Source organism: Ambystoma mexicanum, chromosome 11 (assembly GCF_040938575.1).
Source record: "Ambystoma mexicanum isolate Mex_15411 chromosome 11, UKY_AmexF1_1, whole genome shotgun sequence".
NCBI classification, from domain to species: domain Eukaryota; kingdom Metazoa; phylum Chordata; class Amphibia; order Caudata; family Ambystomatidae; genus Ambystoma; species Ambystoma mexicanum.
Genome location: NC_090934.1, coordinates 1,198,250,390 through 1,198,271,364, shown reverse-complemented (window position 1 = coordinate 1,198,271,364; position 20,975 = coordinate 1,198,250,390). Strand labels below are relative to the sequence as shown.

At 51.0% G+C, this 20,975-nt stretch overlaps 1 protein-coding gene across 7 annotated transcripts in view; it reads left to right on the top strand.

The window, feature by feature from the left end:
- The window catches only part of SIN3A (SIN3 transcription regulator family member A), a 1,166,566-nt gene that overhangs the window by 732,804 nt on the left and 412,787 nt on the right, over positions 1-20,975 (top strand). For all 7 annotated transcript variants that reach the window (XM_069624553.1, XM_069624552.1, XM_069624555.1 and 4 more), the window contains exon 13: positions 6,357-6,595. In XM_069624553.1, the coding sequence (XP_069480654.1) occupies positions 6,357-6,595 (239 nt within the window). The remainder of the gene's footprint in view (positions 1-6,356; positions 6,596-20,975) is intronic.

Sequence of the window (20,975 nt, the reverse complement as noted above, 5' to 3'; positions counted from 1 at the left end):
GGCCGGTTTATGATTGGAACGCCTGGATGCCTCTTTCGCACAATGTTTCGTTACCCGCGGGTGTGGCTCCCTTGATTTATGTGGATTCGTCGGTGGAGGGGCCGGTGTGGCACCCTTCTCCGTAACGTCCCTGGATTTGTCCACCTCATGAGAGGCCTCCTCAAGTTCCGAAACAATCTCCTGAGGACGCTTTTTTCGGTAAATTTCAAGCGCTTAATGCGCACCGACCCCATGAGGGAATATTTCAAAGGTCTTTTCATGGAGATGTGTCCACCCGCGCCTCCGGCTCCACCCATTCCGACAGTGGTCCCGCCGGTGCCTCCCCCTGCGCTTCCGCCTGTGCCACCATTGTCCCCAGTGGACAAGGCAGTGCCTGACACGGCTCAGCAGGATCCTGACCTGTCAGATGACCCTCAAGACGATCAGGACAACGAGGACCTTCCCCACTCTATCGGAGCTTTCCATGACCGGGTGCTAGACATGAGTTTCTTTGATTTTCCGGTGCCCGAGACACCTACTCCGCAGGAGGGCGTGCTTTCTGGGGCGTTCACCTTGTCTCCTTTTGGAGCGTATCGGCTTGTTCTTGCAGAAGGACGTTCTGGCCGAGGTCCGAAGAGTTTGGGAAAAGCCACACTCGGGACTTATTGTCAATAAAAAGATTGACGCGAGGTACAGGCTGCATCCTTCGGAAGAAGTGGCCTTGTCGTCTTGTCCGCCTTCCTCCTCCACAGTGGTGGCTGCGGCTACGTTGCAATCCAGGCCTGCAGCATCCTCCTCCGCGACGGCTACTCAGGTCTTGGGAAAGGAGGACAAGCTCCTGGACTCCCTAGGGAGGACAATCTTTGCAAATTCGGCTTTACAGCTCAGGCAGGCCAATGCAGAATTGATTTTGGCGGGAGCTAATATGCGGATGTGGAGAGGGCTGTCGGAGTTTGAGGAGCACATTCCGGTCGAGAAGTTGGAGGATTTCAGAGGAGGCTTTTCCGATGCCAGGGTCTTGGCGCAGGATCTCCTGGAGGCTGCGGCTCATCATGTAGACACCTCGGCTCGGGGTCTGATGCTTGGGGTTGATACCTCGCAGCAAGCGTGGCTGCATGCCACGAAGTTCTCGAAGGAGGTGCAAGACAAGGTTCTGGACCTTCCATTTGATGGTAAGGAGCTTTTTGACTCTTCTAATAATGTAGAGCTCACCAAAACCAAAGATAGCACTCAGACGGCTAAATCATTGTCTGTTCTGGTTAAAGCTCCTTTAAGTCTCAAAGGCCGTTGTCGCAAGGTCGACCTTCCTCTGTTTTTAGGGGCTTCCTCAACCGCAAATCTCGTAGAGTGGATACTCCTGCGGGGAATAACCGCCGTAGACAACAGCGTGCGTGGTATTTCTCCCGCTCCTCAGCCTCATCAGGTTCAGGTGGCAACGCCACCGATAAGCCTGCCAAATGAGGGTTTTCTGTGCTCGCACAAGACCCCGGTGGGAGGACGCATTGCGTCTCATTGGGAGGCGTGGCAGGCCATCACAGAAGACAGATGGGTCTCAGTCGCTCGAGCGGGCTTCCGCTTACCTTTAACCCTACCCCACCCCTCGACCCTCCTTTTCAGCTGTCGGGCTCACCCTCCCTCAAGGCCGAGGTTCAGAAACTTCTGCACCTCAGAGCTGTGGAACCTGTTGCCCTTGGGGAGCGAGGAGAGGGCTTCTACTCCCGGCTGTTTACGGTGCCCAAACCCAACCAGGCTGGCCTGCGCACCATCCTAGACCTTTCCCAGTTCAATCTTTTCCTACCCCAAGAGAAATTCAAGATGATCACGCCTGGCCAGATTCGCTCCTCTTTGCAGATGGGCGATTGGCTCAGCGTGGTGGATCTTCAGGACGCGTACATGCATATCCTGATTTGGAATCCACACAGGAGATACCTCCGCTTCTCTTTGGGAGAGGAGCACTTCCAGTTTCGGGTGCTTCCTTTTGGCCTCAGTTCGGCGCCGCGTGTCTTCACGAAGATGTCGGTGATTGCGGCCTATCTTCGTCTCCAGGGTATCCATGTGTATCCCTATTTGGACGACTGGCTCCTACGCAGCCCTTGTCCGTTGGCAGCAGCGGACAACCTCCAGTCTCTCCTTCAGCTCCTGTTCCATCTTGGGCTGTAGGTGAACTGGTGGAAATCCTCCATGACAGTCTCACAGGACCTGGCTTACTTGGGTTTTCGTTGGAACACGATCGACTGCCGAGTGTATCTGACCGGGGACAGAATGGCGGATCTGTTGGCCACGTGTCAGATGTTTGCGCAGTCGGAGAGCATGTCGGCCTGGTGGTTCCAGAGGCTTCTGGGCCTCATGGCCTCGTGTGTACTGGCTCTTCCTCTTGCTCGTCTCAAAATGAGGCGGACCCAGATGGCTCTTCGGAGTTCCTGGCGTCAGGCTGTCGACCCGGATTCGAAGCGGATAATGATTCCGGATTCCATGAGAGTGGACCTGGACTGGTGGTCCTCTCTCAGCAACCTGTCAGTGGGCGCGGGGTTCCAGGACCCAGCCCCCATGGTGACGATCCCGACAGACTCCTCCCTTTTGGGGTGGGGTGCGACGTTAGATCTTCTTCAGGTCTCGGACCTCTGGTCACCTCAGGACAAGCTCCTGCACATAAATCATTTGGAGCTTCTGGGGATTTTTCTGGTGCTCAAGGCGTTCAGACCTCTCATTGTCAACAAGGTGGTCCGCATAAGAACGGACAATGTGGTATCAATGTATTACATAAACAAGCAAGGGGGAATGAAGTCTCCCCCTCTCGTGGATCTGTCCATCCAGATTTGGGAGTGGGCCGTGCTTCATGGAGTCTGGCTGCTTGCAGTGCACATCCCAGGCCACCTGAATGTTACTGCGGATGCCCTCAGCCGGCGGACAGTGGTCAGCTACGAGTGGGAGTTGAAGGCGGAGATCCTCTCATGGATTTTCTCACATTGGGACACACCGGAGGTGGACCTCTTCGCCACAGCGGTAAACAAGAAACTTCCTCAGTACGCCTCCAGACAGGGGGCTGGGAGCCTCCTCTATGGGAGACGCACTTGTGATTCCATTGCACAACATGAGAGCTTACGCCTTCCCGTCTCTTCCCCTAGTTCATCAAGCAATTTGGAAGTTGAAGAGCTCGGTCAACTGTTCTTCTACTGATAGCTCCTTGGTGGCCGGCCAGGTTTTGGTTCCCAGAACTTCAACACCTGTCAGTGTGTCCGCCGATCAGGTTACCAGTAATTCCCGATCTTCTTCACCAAGGGGAACAGCAGATGTGGCACCCCTCCCCACAATCGCTCAACTTGGCGGCATGGTGACCGAGTTCGCGTCTCTAGAACATTTGTGTTTGTCTGCGGATAACATGCGCATTATCCAGGCAGCCAGGAAACCCTCGACCAGATCCCAATACAAGAGTAAATGGCTCAGGTTCTGTCATTGGTGTTTGGAGAAGAAGTTGGATCCAAGGGTGTCAACAATTGACACAGTGCTGTCCTTCGTATCCTCCCTAGCAGAGTCAGGGGTTCATGTTCTGTCTTGCAGGACTTATCGATTTCCGCTTACCTCTCTACAGACCGGTGTTCTTATTCTTTAACTAACCCGGTGGTGAAGAGACATTTTGCTGGCTTGACACGCATCTACCCTCCGGTTTGTAGTCGACACCCGCCTTGGGACCTAAAGGTAGTCCTGACGGCACTGTGCTTTAAACCCTTTGAGCCAATGGCTACGGTTGACCTCAAGTACGTGTCCTGGAAAGTGTCCTTTCTGGTCGCCGTTATGTCAGCGAGGAGAGTGAGTGAGCTCCAGGCATTGTCGGTGGAGCATCCTTTCTTGGTCTTTCACAAGGACATGGTAGTCCTTCGGACGAACCCAGCTTTCCTACCAAAGGTAGTGACTGAATTCCATCTGAATCATTCGATTTCCCTTCTGGTCTTTTTTCAGAACCCTGCCTGGGAGGCGGAAAGGGTTCTACACTGCCTGGATGTCCGAAGAGCTCTTAAGTTCTACCTGGACAGGACTTCCGAGCTTCGAAGCTCTTCCCAACTGTTTGTGACCTTCGGTAAACCTCAGTGCAGGCCGGCGTTTAAGGCATCCATTTCCAGATGGATTACTGCCTGTATCACGGAATCTTTCACCGTCCTAAAGCTCAAACCTCCTAAAGGTATCCATGCACACCAGGTGCGAGGCAAGGCAGCAGCGGTTGCTTTTCAGAAGTATGTTCCCTGGGAGTCCATCGCTAAAGCGGCTACTTGGGCCTCCCCATCTGCTTTCTGTAAGCATTACTGCCTCGATATGAGCTCTAGAGCTGACGCTCAGTTCGGCCAGGCTGTGCTGAAGAACCTGTTTCAGTAAGGGGTATTTCCATCCACCCATAGTTCCTGTAAGGAGTGCTTGGGAATCTCCCATAAGTATGGAGGAAAGGGAACGGGACGCAGGAGTATTACCAGGTTACTCACCGTAGTGACCACCTTACTCCTAGTCCCCTTTCTTCCATACGCCTGCCCGCCGTCCCCTCTTAAAAGGTTCCTCTGTTATTGCTAATGGGTCTTTGACCCTGCGATAGAAAAGGACTGAGGGCCGATGCGCGGGGCGGAGCCAAGGTGGGCGGGGTTACGGCCGCGTGCCAGGCCCCGTGCTGGAAAGAGAGGAGGGACACATTTTTGAAAAAAAATGTGATGCTTTTTACAAAGTGCTCCGGTCCCGTCCCACAGGATGGAGAGATGTCCCAGAAGTATGGAGGAAAGGGGACTATGGGCTAGGAGTAAGATGGTCACTACGGTGAGTAACCTGGTAAATTTGAATATATGAACTAATGTTGGGAATGAACCAGGGTCCTCCCAACCCCCAGCGCTTTAGAGTTGGTCAAAACCTCTTTAAGGCGCTAAAATGGACTATGGGTGGGGGGGGACTCACCGGGAAGGCTCTGTCATGCAAACATAATCACATACAGACGAGCACTGAAGAAGGTAGTTATTGTTTAAATATAAGGCGCAATTATCCATTAGCTGGATAGATTTGTAATGTCAGATCCTAGGCAATGTAAAATCTTAGTGCTGTATGAGTCAAACTTCACCCCCCTTCCCAGAAGGAATGCAGCCTGTGGGATCTAAAAATTAACCACAGGCACTTATGCAGTGTTAATCACTTTGGCCAGCACAAACTGACTCACCAGCTGTCTAAGGTCCGTCAAGGATCCATGCAGGTTAAAAATAGGAATTACATGTTGTGTGGGACAAATGATCAGAGTAAAGTGTGGTGGAGACTAAAGGGCCCAGATAAAACGTGAGCAGGGTGAGTGGAATATGGAGAGAACGACTGGAAAATGTTTGTGCACATAAAAATGTTTAGTTTTTCCTTGTGCTAGACCTCAAGGTTTGTAAAAGTCTGCAGAGCTGCAGTGTTTTTGCAGAGCTAGCAAAATGTAGAACAGCATGCCCTGACAAAATATCTGACATCGAAGAAAGAAGACTTTGGAGCATCCCCAATATGGAAAAAGGACGGATTTGACTGAAGTCCTGAACCAGCGCCAGTGACCTCACCATGACAAGACAGGCCTATAAAAAACCCTGCCTGAAACCACTTTGGCAGGAATGAACGGAGGAGGGACATGGGAAGACAGTTCAGGCAGCAGTCCTTTACTACCATCCTCGTTTTATAAGATTAAACTTGTATCCTTACAAGATCGCCTTTTTGCCTTATTTCCCTACAGGGGTGTATTGATTCTGGTGTGAGTGTAATTGGGGACACCCTTACACTATCCTATGTTGGTGAAAAGGAGTATAGCTCTCCAGCATTGGTATCTTTTATGGATATCCATGTGACTCGGCTAACCTCCCTGAAGAGGGGTATTTATGAATATCTACAATGAACTGATTCCAAGTTGGCCAACGCAGGTGGATTCCATGAGAACCAGTGAAAGGCAGAACATGTTTTACCATATTAGCCCTACCAGTCGATAAGTTGCCTCATAGCACCAACTTGGCGTCCCTACTCCCATTTCTGTTTTCTTCTGTATGAAATGCTCTCCTGCAAAAAGAGTGTTTCTTGAAAGCAAGGTCAGTCAATGTTTGCGTACATAAAATAAGAGACCTTTCTGGCCTTTCATCAATCAAGATAGCACACTCTGTTGTCTTAATGCCTGCACAGCTGCATTTAGTTAAATGGTTAATACTTGTGGTTGAAATGAAGCCATTATTTGAGACTTGTCCGTTTTAGGTATCAGAAATGAAGTTTGAAAGTAATGTGAATTTTCGGTATCCTGTGGTTCCTTTTTGAGTGATGTGTTATGAGCTGACTCAATGTTTGCTAGTGTATCTGAAGATTTAAGAGTGTGATTGACCCAAGCATCTCCCTCCCATTAGTTGGACGTCGTGTTAGAGACAAATCTTGCAACCGTCAGAGTATTGGAGACTGTCCAGAAGAAGCTCTCCCGTTTATCTGCTGAGGAGCAGGCCAAGTTCCGCCTCGACAACACTTTGGGTGGAACATCTGAGGTTATCCATCGCAAGGCCCTTCAGAGGATATATGCTGATAAGGCTGCAGATATCATTGATGGGCTGAAGAAGAATCCGTCTGTCGCCGTCCCAATTGTTTTGAAAAGGTATGTTATGGACTTAAAAGGTGCTTTACAGTTGGTAAGTAAGAACCTCTATTTCCAGTATGCCAAAGGAATTTGTTCCTAGACTCTGAACTTTTAGGTATTCACTGGCCTGGTTAAGCCTGATTTTTTCTAAAGTTTTGTACCTTCCTTATTGTCCATCCCTTTTCTTTGCCCTTGTTAGTGCGTATTACTAAAGCTATTCTTTGTTTTTTGTTTTGATATGATTCTTGCTGATTACCTTGATATTTTGGTCTCCCTTATTTATCACTGGATCTTCGTTAATAGTTTTCACTACCCATGACTGGGATCAATGTGCACTTATTTTTTTTTAATTCCAAAAATGTAATTTTAAGATAAATGACTTGCTCTGTTGCGAATTAAGACATTTTGGGGCAGGCCTTTTGGTGCTGACTGTTTACCCGCAGCGTGTTTGAGGCAGGTGCCTGTTAGGACAGTTTTTCTGAAGTCCAACTAAGGGCTTAGTAAAACCATTCAACTGAAGCAGTACAAGTCTCCACTCTTAGTATAAGGCTGTACCACCTGAGTTCAGGGTAGCATAGACCGAGCAGCCAGGTTTATCTTGGGAGGGAGAGAGGGCTGTAGAATCAGTACAAATGAAATTGTAATACAAATGGTCCAAATAAACCATAAATCTTGGGGGCAATAAGTAACTTAACATTATATAACCACAATTATAAAAACACACTATGCTTGAAGGTACACAGCCCAAAGCATACAAGCTAATTGGGAACACTGAACAGTAGTTCTAGGGAAGTCAAAACCAATAGTTACTTTTAGGTTACTTTCAGTAATACCAGGGTAATAGACCCTATCATTTGTACTTTGATGCTCAGCAGTAAATCACATAGTCATATCAACTGGACAACATACTTTTCTGATCTAGTGAAACACAGATACTAGGAACAGTATAAACCTATAACTCTTAATTCAGGATAAAAGTTATTCCAGGGGAGTTGGACCTTGGGGTGTAATATTCAATTACTGTTCCTTTTCAGTTCACAGACTACGGGAAGCATTAAATCTTATTTCTCCAGCATGGTGTCTGCCACAGATCCAAATGTTCATGGATATTCCCTGTCGTCAGGCTGGGAATCCTCAGTAAAAGAAAGTTTCACTTTCACTTACAAACTGTATTTCTCCTCTAAACCAATCACTGCACTCTGAGTCGTACTGCCCCCAGCCAATCACTGCCCTCTACCTAAGCTCCTTCTCTGGCAGCCATCTTCAGATTTTGACCAGACGTTCAAGTGTTGGGAGTCCTCGTGCTTAGCTCTCGAGCATTTGCTGCGTTTGCGATTTTTCTTACAGTTTGCTCTAATTGTTTGCAGTCAGTCGAGCCTCAAGCTCCATTGATCCATCATTGGACTAACGGGGACCCGTTTTTCTGAACTTTCTACGCACCTCAAGGGCGATTTTTCATCGAGTTCTCTTCTTGGATTCCAGAAGATTCTTGGAGGCCTGCGCTGCGTTGACATGGCTGAAGATCGAGGAGAATCGATGCCTCTGTTCAGGATTTGTCCTCGATGCGTCCTACGGAACATTTTCCAGGACGATGGGCACTCCCTGTGCCTCTGCTGCCTGCATACCGACTAGACGCACGTGGAGGAGGCTTGTGTATTCTGCAAGGATATGGTTCTCCGCACCACAAAGGACCGTCACGAGCGGCTTACCAAGTGGCTACAGTCGGGTGAGTCCCGGTCAACCAGCTGAAAGAAGAAATCCAAGTGGCTTTCTAAGACCTTTGAGGGCGCACCGGCGACGGGGGCCCAAAAGAAGGCAAAGCGCACCGTGAGTCCGCAGGCACCGGGAGCGCCGTTGGGGATGGGGGGAGGCGAGGGGGGTCCTTGGCGGCCAGGGCAGGCGCAGCATCTCCGGCACCTTCGACCACTAGCCAACAGTGTTGGCGAAGAAGAGGAAGTCGGTGCACCCGGGTAAACTTCTGGAGAAGTCCCAGTCGGCTCCGATGGAGAAGACCAAAGGGGAGTGTGGCCCTGACCCAGGTTCACCCGACGGAAACCTCCATTGAAGGAGTGGTGGCGTCCCTGGGGAAGGCCGTTGATGCAGGTTCACAGGAAACTGCCTCCAGAGAGAGTTTTCTTGCCGGCCAGGAGGGAATCATCTTTTCTCCCGTAGAGAAGACACCGGTGAAGATGATGCCGGTCATCTTGCTGTTCTTAAGGCCGTTTCAGATGAAAAATTTGTCGAGGCCAGGTCCTACGGGAGGGAACCCGACGAGGCAGATTTGGAGAGTGGCGAAAACACTGACAAGGAGGAGCCGGGCTGTCAGGATGCAGAGGACACTACGCCACTGCCGGCGGACATTTTGGTGGATATCCTTCAGGCTTTGCACACCCTGTGCTCAGAGATTAGTACAAGGATGCCCCTGTCGCCAGCGGGTTATCCCGCGGCACCTGGGCCATCAGCAGAACCCCCGCACATGAAGAGGAGAGTTTATCCATCCTCCTTATCATCCATCGCCTCCATCGAAGGACGAGACTGAACCGGATACGACTGGTACGGACGACGGCGGAGTGGATCTCCCGTCCCCACCGCCCGACGAGATTGTCTCGTTTCACGCCATGATCTCGAGGGCCTCTGAGTGGTTTCCAACTGGGACGAGGGACTGTCCCTCATGAAGAACCGGTCGTCAGCCCCGGCGAAGAGTGTCCGGTACAAGAAAAAGTACAGGGTGCGGGACTCTGCACCCAAGTGCTTGAAATCAGCCTTCCCCGGATTCGGTGGTCTTGGTGGCGGCTAGGAAGAAGTCTGCTGGTTAGTCTGTGTCAATGTCCTCTGCCCCACACCCTCCCCCCCCCATCCTCCCCCCCCCCCATCCTCCTACCCCCAGACAGCGAGGGAAAGAAGCTGGACGCCATGGGACGAGGAGTCATCTCGTCGGCAGCGACTACCATCAAGGTGGCCAATGCCCTCGCCACGACAGGGAGCTCTGGTTCAAGATCGCTCCCCACCTGGACTTCCTTCCCAACGAAAAGAGTGGAAGCGCTGGAAATCCTGCGGGAAGCCAGGTGGCATCGGACCATGTCATCACAGTGGCCACGGACATCACCGACACGGGGTTCCGACAGATGGGCAACAGCGTTTGCCTTAGTCGGCGGGGTTGGTTGAAGGCCACTAACTTCCGCCAGGATGTGCAGTTGAGGGTGTTGGACATGCCCTTCGACGGGGATAACTTGTTTGGCAAGACGAGTCTCTTCAGGCCATCAAGGCGGATACCAAGGCGTCACGCGCTTTGGGCATGCTTCAGCAGCGACTGCCATCCTTTCGCTGCTCCGGAGGAAAGTCCCAGGGTTCCTCCAAAGGCTTCGGTGGCTGTGTCATCTTACCGGAGGCCTACAGGGGCTGCAGCAAGCCCAGAGGAGGTTGCCATTGTCGCTAAGGTCTCCAAGGCGGCCCCTCCACGGCGAAGCAGGACTGAACCGGCTGGGACGTCGGCCACGCACCCTGGTGGGAGGCCAGCTGGCGAACTTCGTCAGCGTGTGAAAGACCATCTCCACCGACCGTTGGGTGCTGAACGCGCTAGCCCACGTACACATTCTGGAATTCCATCGATTATACCACCCGTGGCCAGGCAGGAAAACCACGTCTCGCAGCTTCTGCTGCAGGTGCGGGCCGTGCTGAAGGACGCGATAGAGCCCATCCCAAAGAGGCTCCGGAGTGTACTTTCAGTACTTCCTCGTCAAGCAGAAGATGGGCGATTGGCGGCCCATCCTGGACCTCAGCCGCTTGAACAAGTACATCAAATCCCACAATTTTCGGATGGTCACCCTTCAGCACATGCTAGGACAGCTGGAAGAAGAGGATGTCCTGTCGTCGCTGGACTTGGAGGATGCTTACTTTCACATACCCATCCACAAGGGGCACTGCAAGTTCCTGCGGTTCGTGATTGAAGGGCAGCATTATCCGTTCAAGGCCGTTCCCTTTGGATTAAAGTTGGCGCCAAGGGTTTTCACCAAGTGCCTGGCGCCAGTGGCGGTGAAGCTGTGTCTACGAGGGAATCCACGTTTACCCCCTACCTCATCCAAGCGAAATCGAGAGAGATCGCCATCGCTCACACGGCGGAAACCGCCCAGCTGATGACTGAGATGGGGTTCTCTGTGAACTATGCAAAGTCTTGCTTTGTACCATCGCAAGACGCACTGTTTCTGGGGTCTCAACTAAACACTGTCGTTCCTGGCGTCTCAGTCGGAGGAGAGGATAGCGGCCATCCTGGGCAAGGTGCAACGGCTGTTGACCCTGAAGCTCGCAAGGGTGAGGTTAAATTCCTTCTCAGCATGATGTCGTCATGCATATACCTCTTTCGACTGTGCAGGCTGCAGATGCGGCCACTGCAAGAACCTCGATGCCTGTTCGATCCAGGTATCGCAAGCTTCGAGGACAAGATCTCTCTCGACAAGATGTTCTGTCGAGCGACACGATGGTGTGGTGTCCGTATCTGTCGGAGGGCACAGACTTCCAGACCCTACTTCATCAGGAGACTGTCACAACGGACCACTCCCTGGAAGGATGGGGCGCACACATCAGAGGTCTCCACGCAAGAGGCCTTTGGCTGCCAGAGGAGAAGTCGTTGCATATCAACATTCTGGAACTACGGGCAGTGTTTTGGGCCGTCAAGTCTTTCCTTCGTCCCTCAAAGGAAAGTTGGTACGGGTCTTCACTGACGACACCACCACAATGTTCTACATCCAGAGGCAGGGGGCACCAGATCCCCAGCACTCTAAAGAGAGAGGCACACAACCTATAACACTGGGCCGTGGCACAGGGGTTTTGCCTCGTCCCGTTTCATCTGGCAGGAGGGAAGAACATCAACGCCAACTCCGTCAGCCCGGAGCCGCGCTCGTGCCACGAGTGGGAGCTTCGGTAGGATCAGGAGGATCTTCTGTTCCGACGATGGGGCAATCCCCACATCGATGAGTTTGCGACGGCGACGAACAACAAGTGCCAGAGGTTCGCCAGCAGGTTTCCCCAGCCGGAGAGTATGGTGGATGCGTTCCCTGGGACGGCCTGTTTCTCTATGCATTCCCGCTGTTGCCGTGACTCATCAATCAACTCACATTCCCGGTCCAGGATGATCCTCGTCACACTGGTGTGGCTGAGACCAATATGGTACCCGGACCTTCTGGACTTGTCAGCGGCCCCTCCAGTCAAGCTTCCGATGGTCGCAGATCTTCTTGCCAGCAAAGGAGGAGCGATCTTGCATCACGACCCAGGGTCGCTGAACTTGCAGGCCTGGCTCATGCAGCACTAGAGTTTGGAGGATATGAGATCCCGGCGGACTGCAAAAAGGTACTTACCAAGGCCAGGGCTTCGTCTACACTGAATGGCTATGGACATAAGTGGAAGAGGTTCACCGTTTGGTGCCGTGCACAGAAGATAAACCCTCTACGGATTATGGCCCCTCAGGTGCTGCAGTACTTTGTCGTTGGCCAAAGCAGGGCTGGCGCACGCTTCCATCAAGATATATCTGGCGGCTGTCTCCCGCTACACCAGAACTCTGGTGCGGTCGTCGCTGTAGTCACACCGCCTGGTCAAGGAGTTCATGAAAGGACTTTTTCGTTCGTTCCCGCCGGTGAAGGCTCTGGCCCCGGCGTGGGAGCTCAATGTCGTGCTGACTAGACTCCTGGGTCCTCCGTTCGAGCCTATGCATTCAGCGCTGCTGAAATTCTTATTGTGGAAGATGTCGTTTCTTGTGGCCATCCCATCCGCACGACGAGTGGGAGAGATCCAGGCCTTCTCCTGTAAGCCTCCATACTGAACATTTCACGAAACAAAGGTAATGCTTTGGACGCACCCCTGCTTCATGCCCAAGGTGCCGTCGGCCTTTAATCTAAACGAGCCCTTGGTGTTACCGGTTTTCTTCCCAACACCCTAGTCTCAGGCTGAGAGGACTTTACACTTGCTAGATATGGCTAGAGTGCTGAGGTTCTATGTGGACCGCACAAAGAGTTTCCGGAAGACGTGTCAACTTTTCATGAACTTTGGCCCTGTGAACCATGGGAAGGCCCTCTCAAAGGCTTTCATTTCCAGGTGGCTCTCCGGCTGCATCACCCATTGTCACCGGTTGGCAAACCGACCGTTGTCTGACCGCCTGAGAGCCCATTCGACCAGAGCGATCGCTGCAACTACAGCGTTCCTGTCTGGTCTGCCCCTGCTGGACATCTGCATGGCGGCTACATGGAGGTCAACACACACCTTCACGAGATTCTACTGCGTCGACTGGGATTCCAGAGTCGGCCAAGCAGTGCTGCGCAACCCATTCGCTTGAAGGTGAAGCTGGTGAGGAGGTAAGAGATGCTGATGTTGAGCCTTTGCCACCTCCCGTGTTTGTGCATGTGTGTACTGCTATGTGTTCTTTATTCATGAGCAAGTGAATCCATGCCAGACCTCAGTCTGAAGACGGAACAAGTTACTTACATTTAACTTGTTCTCCAGCATGGGTCTGGCATGGATTCGCATGCGGACCCTCCCACCTACCCCTCTGCGGCTCTTCTCTTGGTCCTACTGCCACTTTACGTGCTACCAAATCTGAAGATGGTTGCCAGAGGGGCTTGGGTAGATGGCAGTATGACCCAGAGTCCAGGTTGTTAAGAGAAAGACAGTTCAGAAATTAAACTGATATTTTTCTTTACCAAGGATTCCCAGCCTGATGACAGGGAATATTCATGAGCATGTGAATCCATGCCAGACCCATGCTGGAGAAAAACAGTTACAAGTAAGGAACTTGTTCCATAGACAAGATAAGGATTTGCTGTAGGTTTCTTAAGAATAGGTTTGATGGTCGCATGTTTAAAGGCCGATGGAAAGGTTGAATTAGCGAGGAAATTATTTACGAAGGTGAGAAAAGATACCAAAAGTGGATAGACTTTAGAAATGAGTTATGAGGGAAGAGGATCGCTGGGGGCAGTGGTAGGGTGAGTTTTAGCAAGAAGGACTATGTCAGAGTCAGATACAGAAGTGAAGTTGGAGACAGTAGTGGAGGATACTGGGATGGATAAGGAAGAAGGGTTAAATGAAGGAGATGATAACATATCCTGATGTAGAGAGTGTACTTTAGAGGAGAAGAAGTTAGCATGATCCAAAGCAGTTAGGGAGGAGAGAGAAGGCGGGTCAAAGTTTGAAAAATACGGCCGGGATGTGGTGATTGGCAGATAAGAAGATCAGAGAAATAAGTGTGCTTAGCAGAGTTGCGGCAATTGTCATAAAGTGTATGGTAAGAAAAGTAGGTAGACTGATTAGTCAGAGAATGATCTTTGTGCCAGTGCCGGTTGGGCAGGTTTGCGAGGGGGTTGAAAGGAGGAAAGACGATAGAGTTGGACCAGACTAGAAACAAGAGAAGAACGACGAGTGGACGTGGCTTCGTCCGCAGAAAGATTGGAGAAATGAGTGAGAGTGAAGTGAGTTTAAGCAAGTATCATTGAACAGTGACGAGTTAAATTTGCGTAGATCACGTCTGAAAAACGTATTTGGAGAAGAGGAGAGGATGGTCCAGGAAACGAGGGAAGAGAGAAGCAGAGTAGAGAATGGTCTGGGAAGTAGATAGGGAGAGCTGAGACGGAGGATGCAGCAAACAATGAAACAAAGAGCAGATCAAGGGTAGAAGTAGGAGTAGGAAGTGAGGAAAGTAAATTTGAGTCTAGTATAGAGAGGAAGAGAGATGTTGTATGAATGGAGGAAAGATGGGGATTAAAGTCTCCAAGCAAAACAAGAGGAGTGGGAGTGGGTGAGATGTGACTGAGGAGATGGTCATTGTCCTCGCAGAATGACCCCAGTGGGCCATGAGGGATGATGGATGATCAGAAAAGAGATAGCATGGGGGCTAGTAAATGATGTATTCGAACGATGAGTAATCTGGTAAAGAAAAAGGAACAGATGGGCAGTTAGGACGAAACAGCAAGCCAATGCCACCACCGCGTCCAGAGCCTCGGGGAACCTGAGAAAAAGATGACAGAGGAAGTAAGTGATGCAGAGACGGTAGAATTGTATGGAAGAATACGTGTTTTAGGGTGTCCAGTCATATCGAATACTAAATTTCGAATGTCAAAAAAGTCGAATCAAAAATGTTGAAAAACAAATGTCGAATTATTTTTTTTTCGATATTTTTTTTTGGGCTCTAGTTTATATAAAAAAATAGGTAAAAACAAAAAAAAAATAAAAAACAGGGGTGGGGGGGGGGGGAACCCCCCCATTTCGAAAAAAAAAGTCATAAATAAATTCGACATTTTTTTCGACATTTTTTTTTCTACTTTTTGACTTTCGAAATTTTTGATTTCGAAATTGTCTATAAACCGTGTTTCAGTGAGACAGAGAAAGTGGAGGTGTGAGCGTAGAAATAAGTCCAGAACTGCGGAGGTCTTGTTGCAGAGAGACCATGTACACTGGAGCCAGAGGCAGTTTTCAGTACTGAAGCCTGCGAAAAGGCAAAATGAACAAAGGGCTCAAACCTGGCTTGGCCCGCAGAGTAAAACCCAGGAAAGACCTCAAACAGGAAATGGCAAAAAAAAAAGAAGACCAGGGCCATTTTGACAAAATTGTCACCCATGGGTGGTAAACTGCAGCTGAGGATTCAGCCTGCGGTAGAAAAGAACAATGGCAGGAAAATTAAACCACTGCCACCTTCCATTTAAAGTTGAGGGTAACATGAAAAATGTTACATGAGTAGGTAGGATAAGGGGCTACCAACTAACCCCGCAGCACTCCACATAAGATGGTGTGTGCTGGACCTACAAAGCGAAAAGATAAGTAAAGTCAATTTTACTTTACTAATCTTGGGAACAGTAGTTCACACAAGAAAAGGTATTTAAACCTTAGGAGAAATCTAAAGGATTTCTCTGACACTGCACTGAAGGTGCTGTGTATCACCATACAAAACGTAGATGCCTATGGAGTTTCAGACCCCAAAAACAAAACACACATAATCCAAATCAGGGCAAAACACATGAGCACAGAAATTAGAATGCTCCCTAACCAGGACAAATCCCTTCACTTCCTCTACTGTCTTCATGTGGACCACAGAGAAGCAAATTGTGAAATCTGCCTCGGCTTCACTAAGAGAACCATGATGGATCTTCACAGTAGGTTGACGGCATTGCTAAACGCCAAGACCTCTGCCCCGTGCCCCAAGCAGGGGCAAGTCTCACCCTGGACCGGCCAGTCCAAGGAACGGGCTTCTAAGTCCTCTAAGGGCCCCCATCCGTGGGTGCCGAAGACTAGGCCAAGCACCGCAAGTCAGTTTCCGTCTGGGTCACCGCAGAAGCGGCGCTGGTGATGGACAGGGCGCGATCAACCTCACCATCTGCCTTCATCAATCCAGCTCCTCTTCCAAGAGGCTATCAGCCAATCCGGCTAAGCTATGGGAGAAGCCCGAGAAGCTTAGGTTGCAAGAAAAGGCAGTTGACCTGCCAAAGAAGGCCCAGGCTGAGCCAGAAAAATCATTGACGATCGAGATGGTGGCGACCGCTCTCACGAAGGCCAAAGGGGCTGACCGTAGCCCCAGCTGTACCCAGAGTATCCCTGCCCCTGAGGCGGGAGGCCTGGGCGGTGCGAAAAACACCAGAAAAGAAGATGCCATCACTCAGCCCGAATCCGACCGCTCAAGATGCAAAAAAGGGGGAGCGGGGAGGCCTTGGGGCAGGCTGTACTCCAAGGCACAGATATCTCTTCCTTGGACGAGGAAGACCAGAGTTCCACACAGACGATCCACGAGGATGACGGAAACGACTGCAGAAATGCCGATGGCGCAGGCCTGGTAGATCTACCGGACCAACTCCACCAAGGGATGTATTGCTGGTCATCCTTTCGACCCGGCACACGTTGGTGTCTGAAATACGGAAAAGCATGTCACCGGCCCCGTTGGCCCCAGACCAGCCTCTAGGGAAAAGGACGAAGTGCCATCCAACGCTGCTGCATCAGCCTCCACACCTGCGCCACGTGATTTCCCCCAACCCCGAGGGACCAGGACACTGGGACGGACAAAGCAACGACAGACAGCAACAACGGCATTGATATAGTCACATCGGGCAGATCTCCACAACCAAGGGCATCCTGACTGGATGAGTTGGTTGTTTCGTGCCATGGTTACCAGAGCGTCTGAGCTTTTCCAGCTGCCAACTGAGTTGACCAAAAAGGAAGGTTTCCTTTACCAGAGGCATGAGGTTGGATGCCATGGGAAGAAGTAATCTACTCTCCGCAGCATTGACCTTCAAGGCGGCCAACACACTGGTGATCCTGGCCAGATACCACAGAGAGCTGTTCAAACTGGCCCCTATCCGACGACAAGCGAGGGGACGTGGAGTCTGACCATGCCATCACAGTGGCCCTGGGCATCGCTGTCACAGGTTACCGACAGATGGGGAACGGTGTCTCTATCATCAAGGCTGGATGAAGGCCACCAATTTCTGCCATGAGGTCCCAACAAGGGTATTGGACATGCCCTTCGGGGACAACCTCTTCGGGAAGACCGTCGCCTACTCCTTACAGGCCATCAAGACTGATACGGCTCATGCCCCGGGCACTCTCCAGCAATACCGCTCTTCATTTCGTGCCTCTGGCGGAAGTCCAGCAGAACGGCGAAGGATTTCCAAGGAGGTTCCTCGTCGTACTACCAACCCTCCCAGTCCACGACCCAGGAAGCCTACAGAGGCCATTCCAAGGCTTTCGGTGGAGGTTGCCAGTGCTGTCATTGCCCTCAATGCGGAATGCAGGCGCCGAAGCAGGACTGAACCGTCCGGGACGTCCGGCCCTCACCCATGGACCCCGGTTGGAGGCCATCTGGCGGGATTAGTAAGCGAGTGGAATAAGATCTTCACCGGTAGATCGGTGCTACTCGCCCACTGACATACACTGGAGTTTCAGGGAAAGTGCCTGCGGATCTCTCCGGTGACGTGGCAGGAGCAGCACATCCCTCAGCTCCTGCAGGAAGTATGGACCATGCTAAGAAAATGGCCGATAAAGCTAGTTCCAAGCTAGGTCCGACATCCAGTGGTCACTGCGGAGTATTGCATTTTGTTTTTCGTAGTCGAAAAAGGGGACGTCGACAAGGCGTGTCTGTAACACTATCCCTATAGTGACGTGCGTTGTACCCACAATCCCTCACGCGTCGAGGTCCCTCAGATTGTTTTTTTCCGCCCAGCTTCTGGTCGCCTTACGCGGAGCTCCTAGAGAGACATTGCAAATACTTACTACGGACCTCGGTCCTTAATTACACTTATTATATTGTTAAAGATCCCTCCCCTCGACGTTAGCTGTGAAGCTTTTCTCCGCCGAGCAAGTTTTCGACGGAGGAGATCCTTCGGCGCTGCCGAATACGTGGCCTGGCCTCGCCGGCCAACATACAGTAGGGAGAGTGGGGGTTCGAACTTTTATCTTCTCTTTGAGAATGTCTTTCTTTCTCCCCTATCTTTCCCTTGGGGTTGTTATCACCAGTTATTATTGCCTCAGCTATGGAGAGGACACCTTTTAAGTTTTGCCCACGCTGTAGGGGCAAATACACTTGGAAGGACAAACACAAGCTCTGTAATCGTTGCTTGCCCCTCGATCATAAGGAGGACAGCTGCGCGGCCTGTAAGCTCTTGAAACCAAGAACTCTTAAAGAACGAAAAGTTAAGAGGTGGGCGGACTATGCTATGTCGAAGTCAGTATCCTCAGCCGCCGCCGCTGTTACAGAAAGTGACGAGGAGGGTGATAACTCGACGTCCGTTACGGAAGTCATTAACCCCCAGAAGGAGCGCTCGCGCTCCTCGGCGTCCGTCCCCGGCCCCGACGGGCTCGGTTCATGCCCTGCTTATGGGGATGAACACCCCGGCGACAAGGACGCACATAGACCCCATAGGCCTAAGCACACAACCCACGGCTCTTCTTCGTCGAAGACGAAGGATCCATCAGCGCCGAAGGGGACGCAGGGCACTCCGGCGTCTACCTCAGACCGTAAGGGTCTCAAGCCCCACCCGCAAACGCAGCCGCGACCAGCGATTGGGCTTTCATCAAACACGGGCGCTACCTCAAAATCATCCGACGTAACGTTCCATAGAGCGGCCGTCGAGGAACAACGCGTAACGCAGGCAACGTCGACAAACTCGTTGTCGAGAGCCTGGCGAGAATTGTTTCCGAAGACAAACGTAAGCGGACGGCGAAACAAACGTCGAATACCGCACAAAGAGCTATGGAAACGCCGAAAAAGCGCAAGAGTAGCCAGGAACTGCCCCCTTCATCTAAGGGCACTTCTGAACTACCGGAGGGCTTTTCAGAGGCCGACGGAAACCTTTCTTCGACGTTGTGGGAGCATTCCAAGCGTTTTGAAGGTGAAGACACTGATTTCCCCCCTCTAGACTATTCAGGGGTCTCCCATGAGACCCTTGAAAGACTCCATTCTTGTATGGAGAAAATGGAAAGGTTTTTGGGAAGCCAAAACCCACCCACACCCAAAAGACCAAGAGAATGGCCCCAGGATGACCCTAGGGTCAAGATTCCTAGGCTGTTTCCCCCTTCTACAGACGCATATGACCTCACTGAGGAGGAGCAATACCTCCAGGAAGATGAGGAGTGTTTGGGTGGAGAGGAAGAACATGAGGAAGAGGGGTTTGAAGAAGATCCTTACACTAGTGCAGGAGCTTTTGAAGAAGATACAGCTACCTCGCAGCCCTGGCAGTCCCCATCAGTACAGCCTTGGCAATCCCCATCAGTGCACTCAGACCCTGATGTCTTTCACCCTTCTCCTCCCAAGGATTCACCTATTGGAAACACCTCTCCCATAGATGACCAACCTTCACTTAATGCACTATTGCGCAAGGCAGCAGCGCATTTTGAAATAGACACAGGGGAGACTCTTCCTGACATAGACTTTGTAGAGAAAGTTATTAAAGAAAAAGCCCCTGTTAGTCAGTCTATTCTGCTCCTGGCTTCTATAAAGAGAAGAATAACTCCTTCCCTTTCCAATCCTGCCTTAGTCAGAGGGGTCAACCCTCGGATAGAAAAGCTCTTCAGCCCTTTGTCCTCTGACCCTTTGTACATCAGAGGACATTCTATTCCGGACTCCCTCGTAGTTACTAATACAAGAAAAAGAGCGGGGCTACCACTATCCACTAGTGAGGCACCACCTGACAAAGAGGGCAAGAAGCTCTATGCACTTGGCTAGAGAATCACGACCTCCGCCGCCTTCTCAACTAGGATTGCAAATAACAATTCCCTACTAGCTAGCTACGCAGATGCACAGTGGAGCAAGCTGCGCAGCGAAGCAGAGGACGCACCAGAACCCCTGCGTTCACGCCTGTTAGCTATAATCTCAGAGGGAACTCTTGTAAACCAGGGCATCGTAAAGAACTCCTTAGATGCTGCAGAGACGGCTGGCAGTTCCCTGGTTCAGGGAATACTTCTCAAACACCATGTCTGGCTGCGCAATTCGGGATTTAAGCCGGAAACCCAGGCTTCCCTGATAAATAAGCCCTTAGAACAAACACATCTGTTTGGGAAAGCAGTTGATGAGGCCCTAGAACATGCGAAGAAAGAGTTTGATACCATCAAGACTCTTGACCAAATTTCTAGGCCCCCTAACAGACGCAGCTATGGCAATAGACGCTCCTTTCGTGGCCAACGCCAGCAGCAAAACCAACAGCAATTTTGCTCTGCTACCAACTGGCCCTCTAACCAGGGTAGCAATACCCAGTTCAGTCAAAGAGGCCAACGCTGTGGCAAAGGAAGAGGTCGCGGCTCCAGCCCCAAAGGTTTCACGCCCAATACCAACAAATGACCCGAAGATTCCGGTCCCCTCCCATGCATCACCGGTCGGGGGTCGGCTAACATCGTTCCTTTCAGCATGGGAGGGAATATCGTCAGACCGCTGGGTATTATCCACCATAGCCCACGGATACTGCATCGAATTCAACGGTTCCCCGAAGTACAGACCCCCACGGAACCGACGCATGACACCGGAACACCTCACTATTCTTCTTCAAGAAGTAGAAGAGCTACTGAAAAAAGAAGCTATAGAGGCTGTCCCCCTATCTCGGGTAACAGAAGGTATTTATTCAGTGTACTTCCTTGTACCCAAAAAGGACTTCACTGGGCGCAGATCTAATACAGGGCGCATGGTTAACAAGTTTGTCAAACCCCAAAAGTTTCGTATGGTGACCTTGCAGGAAGTAATCCCACTGTTATCACAGGGGGATTACATGACAACACTGGACATGAAAGATGCATACTTTCATATTTTAATGTTGCCAGCGCACAGAAAATACCTCAGGTTCAAGATGGAGAACAAACACTACCAGTTCAGAGTACTACCCTTCGGGATAGCATCTGCACCAAGGGTATTCACGAAAGTAGTGGCAGCGGCCCACCTGCGCAGGTT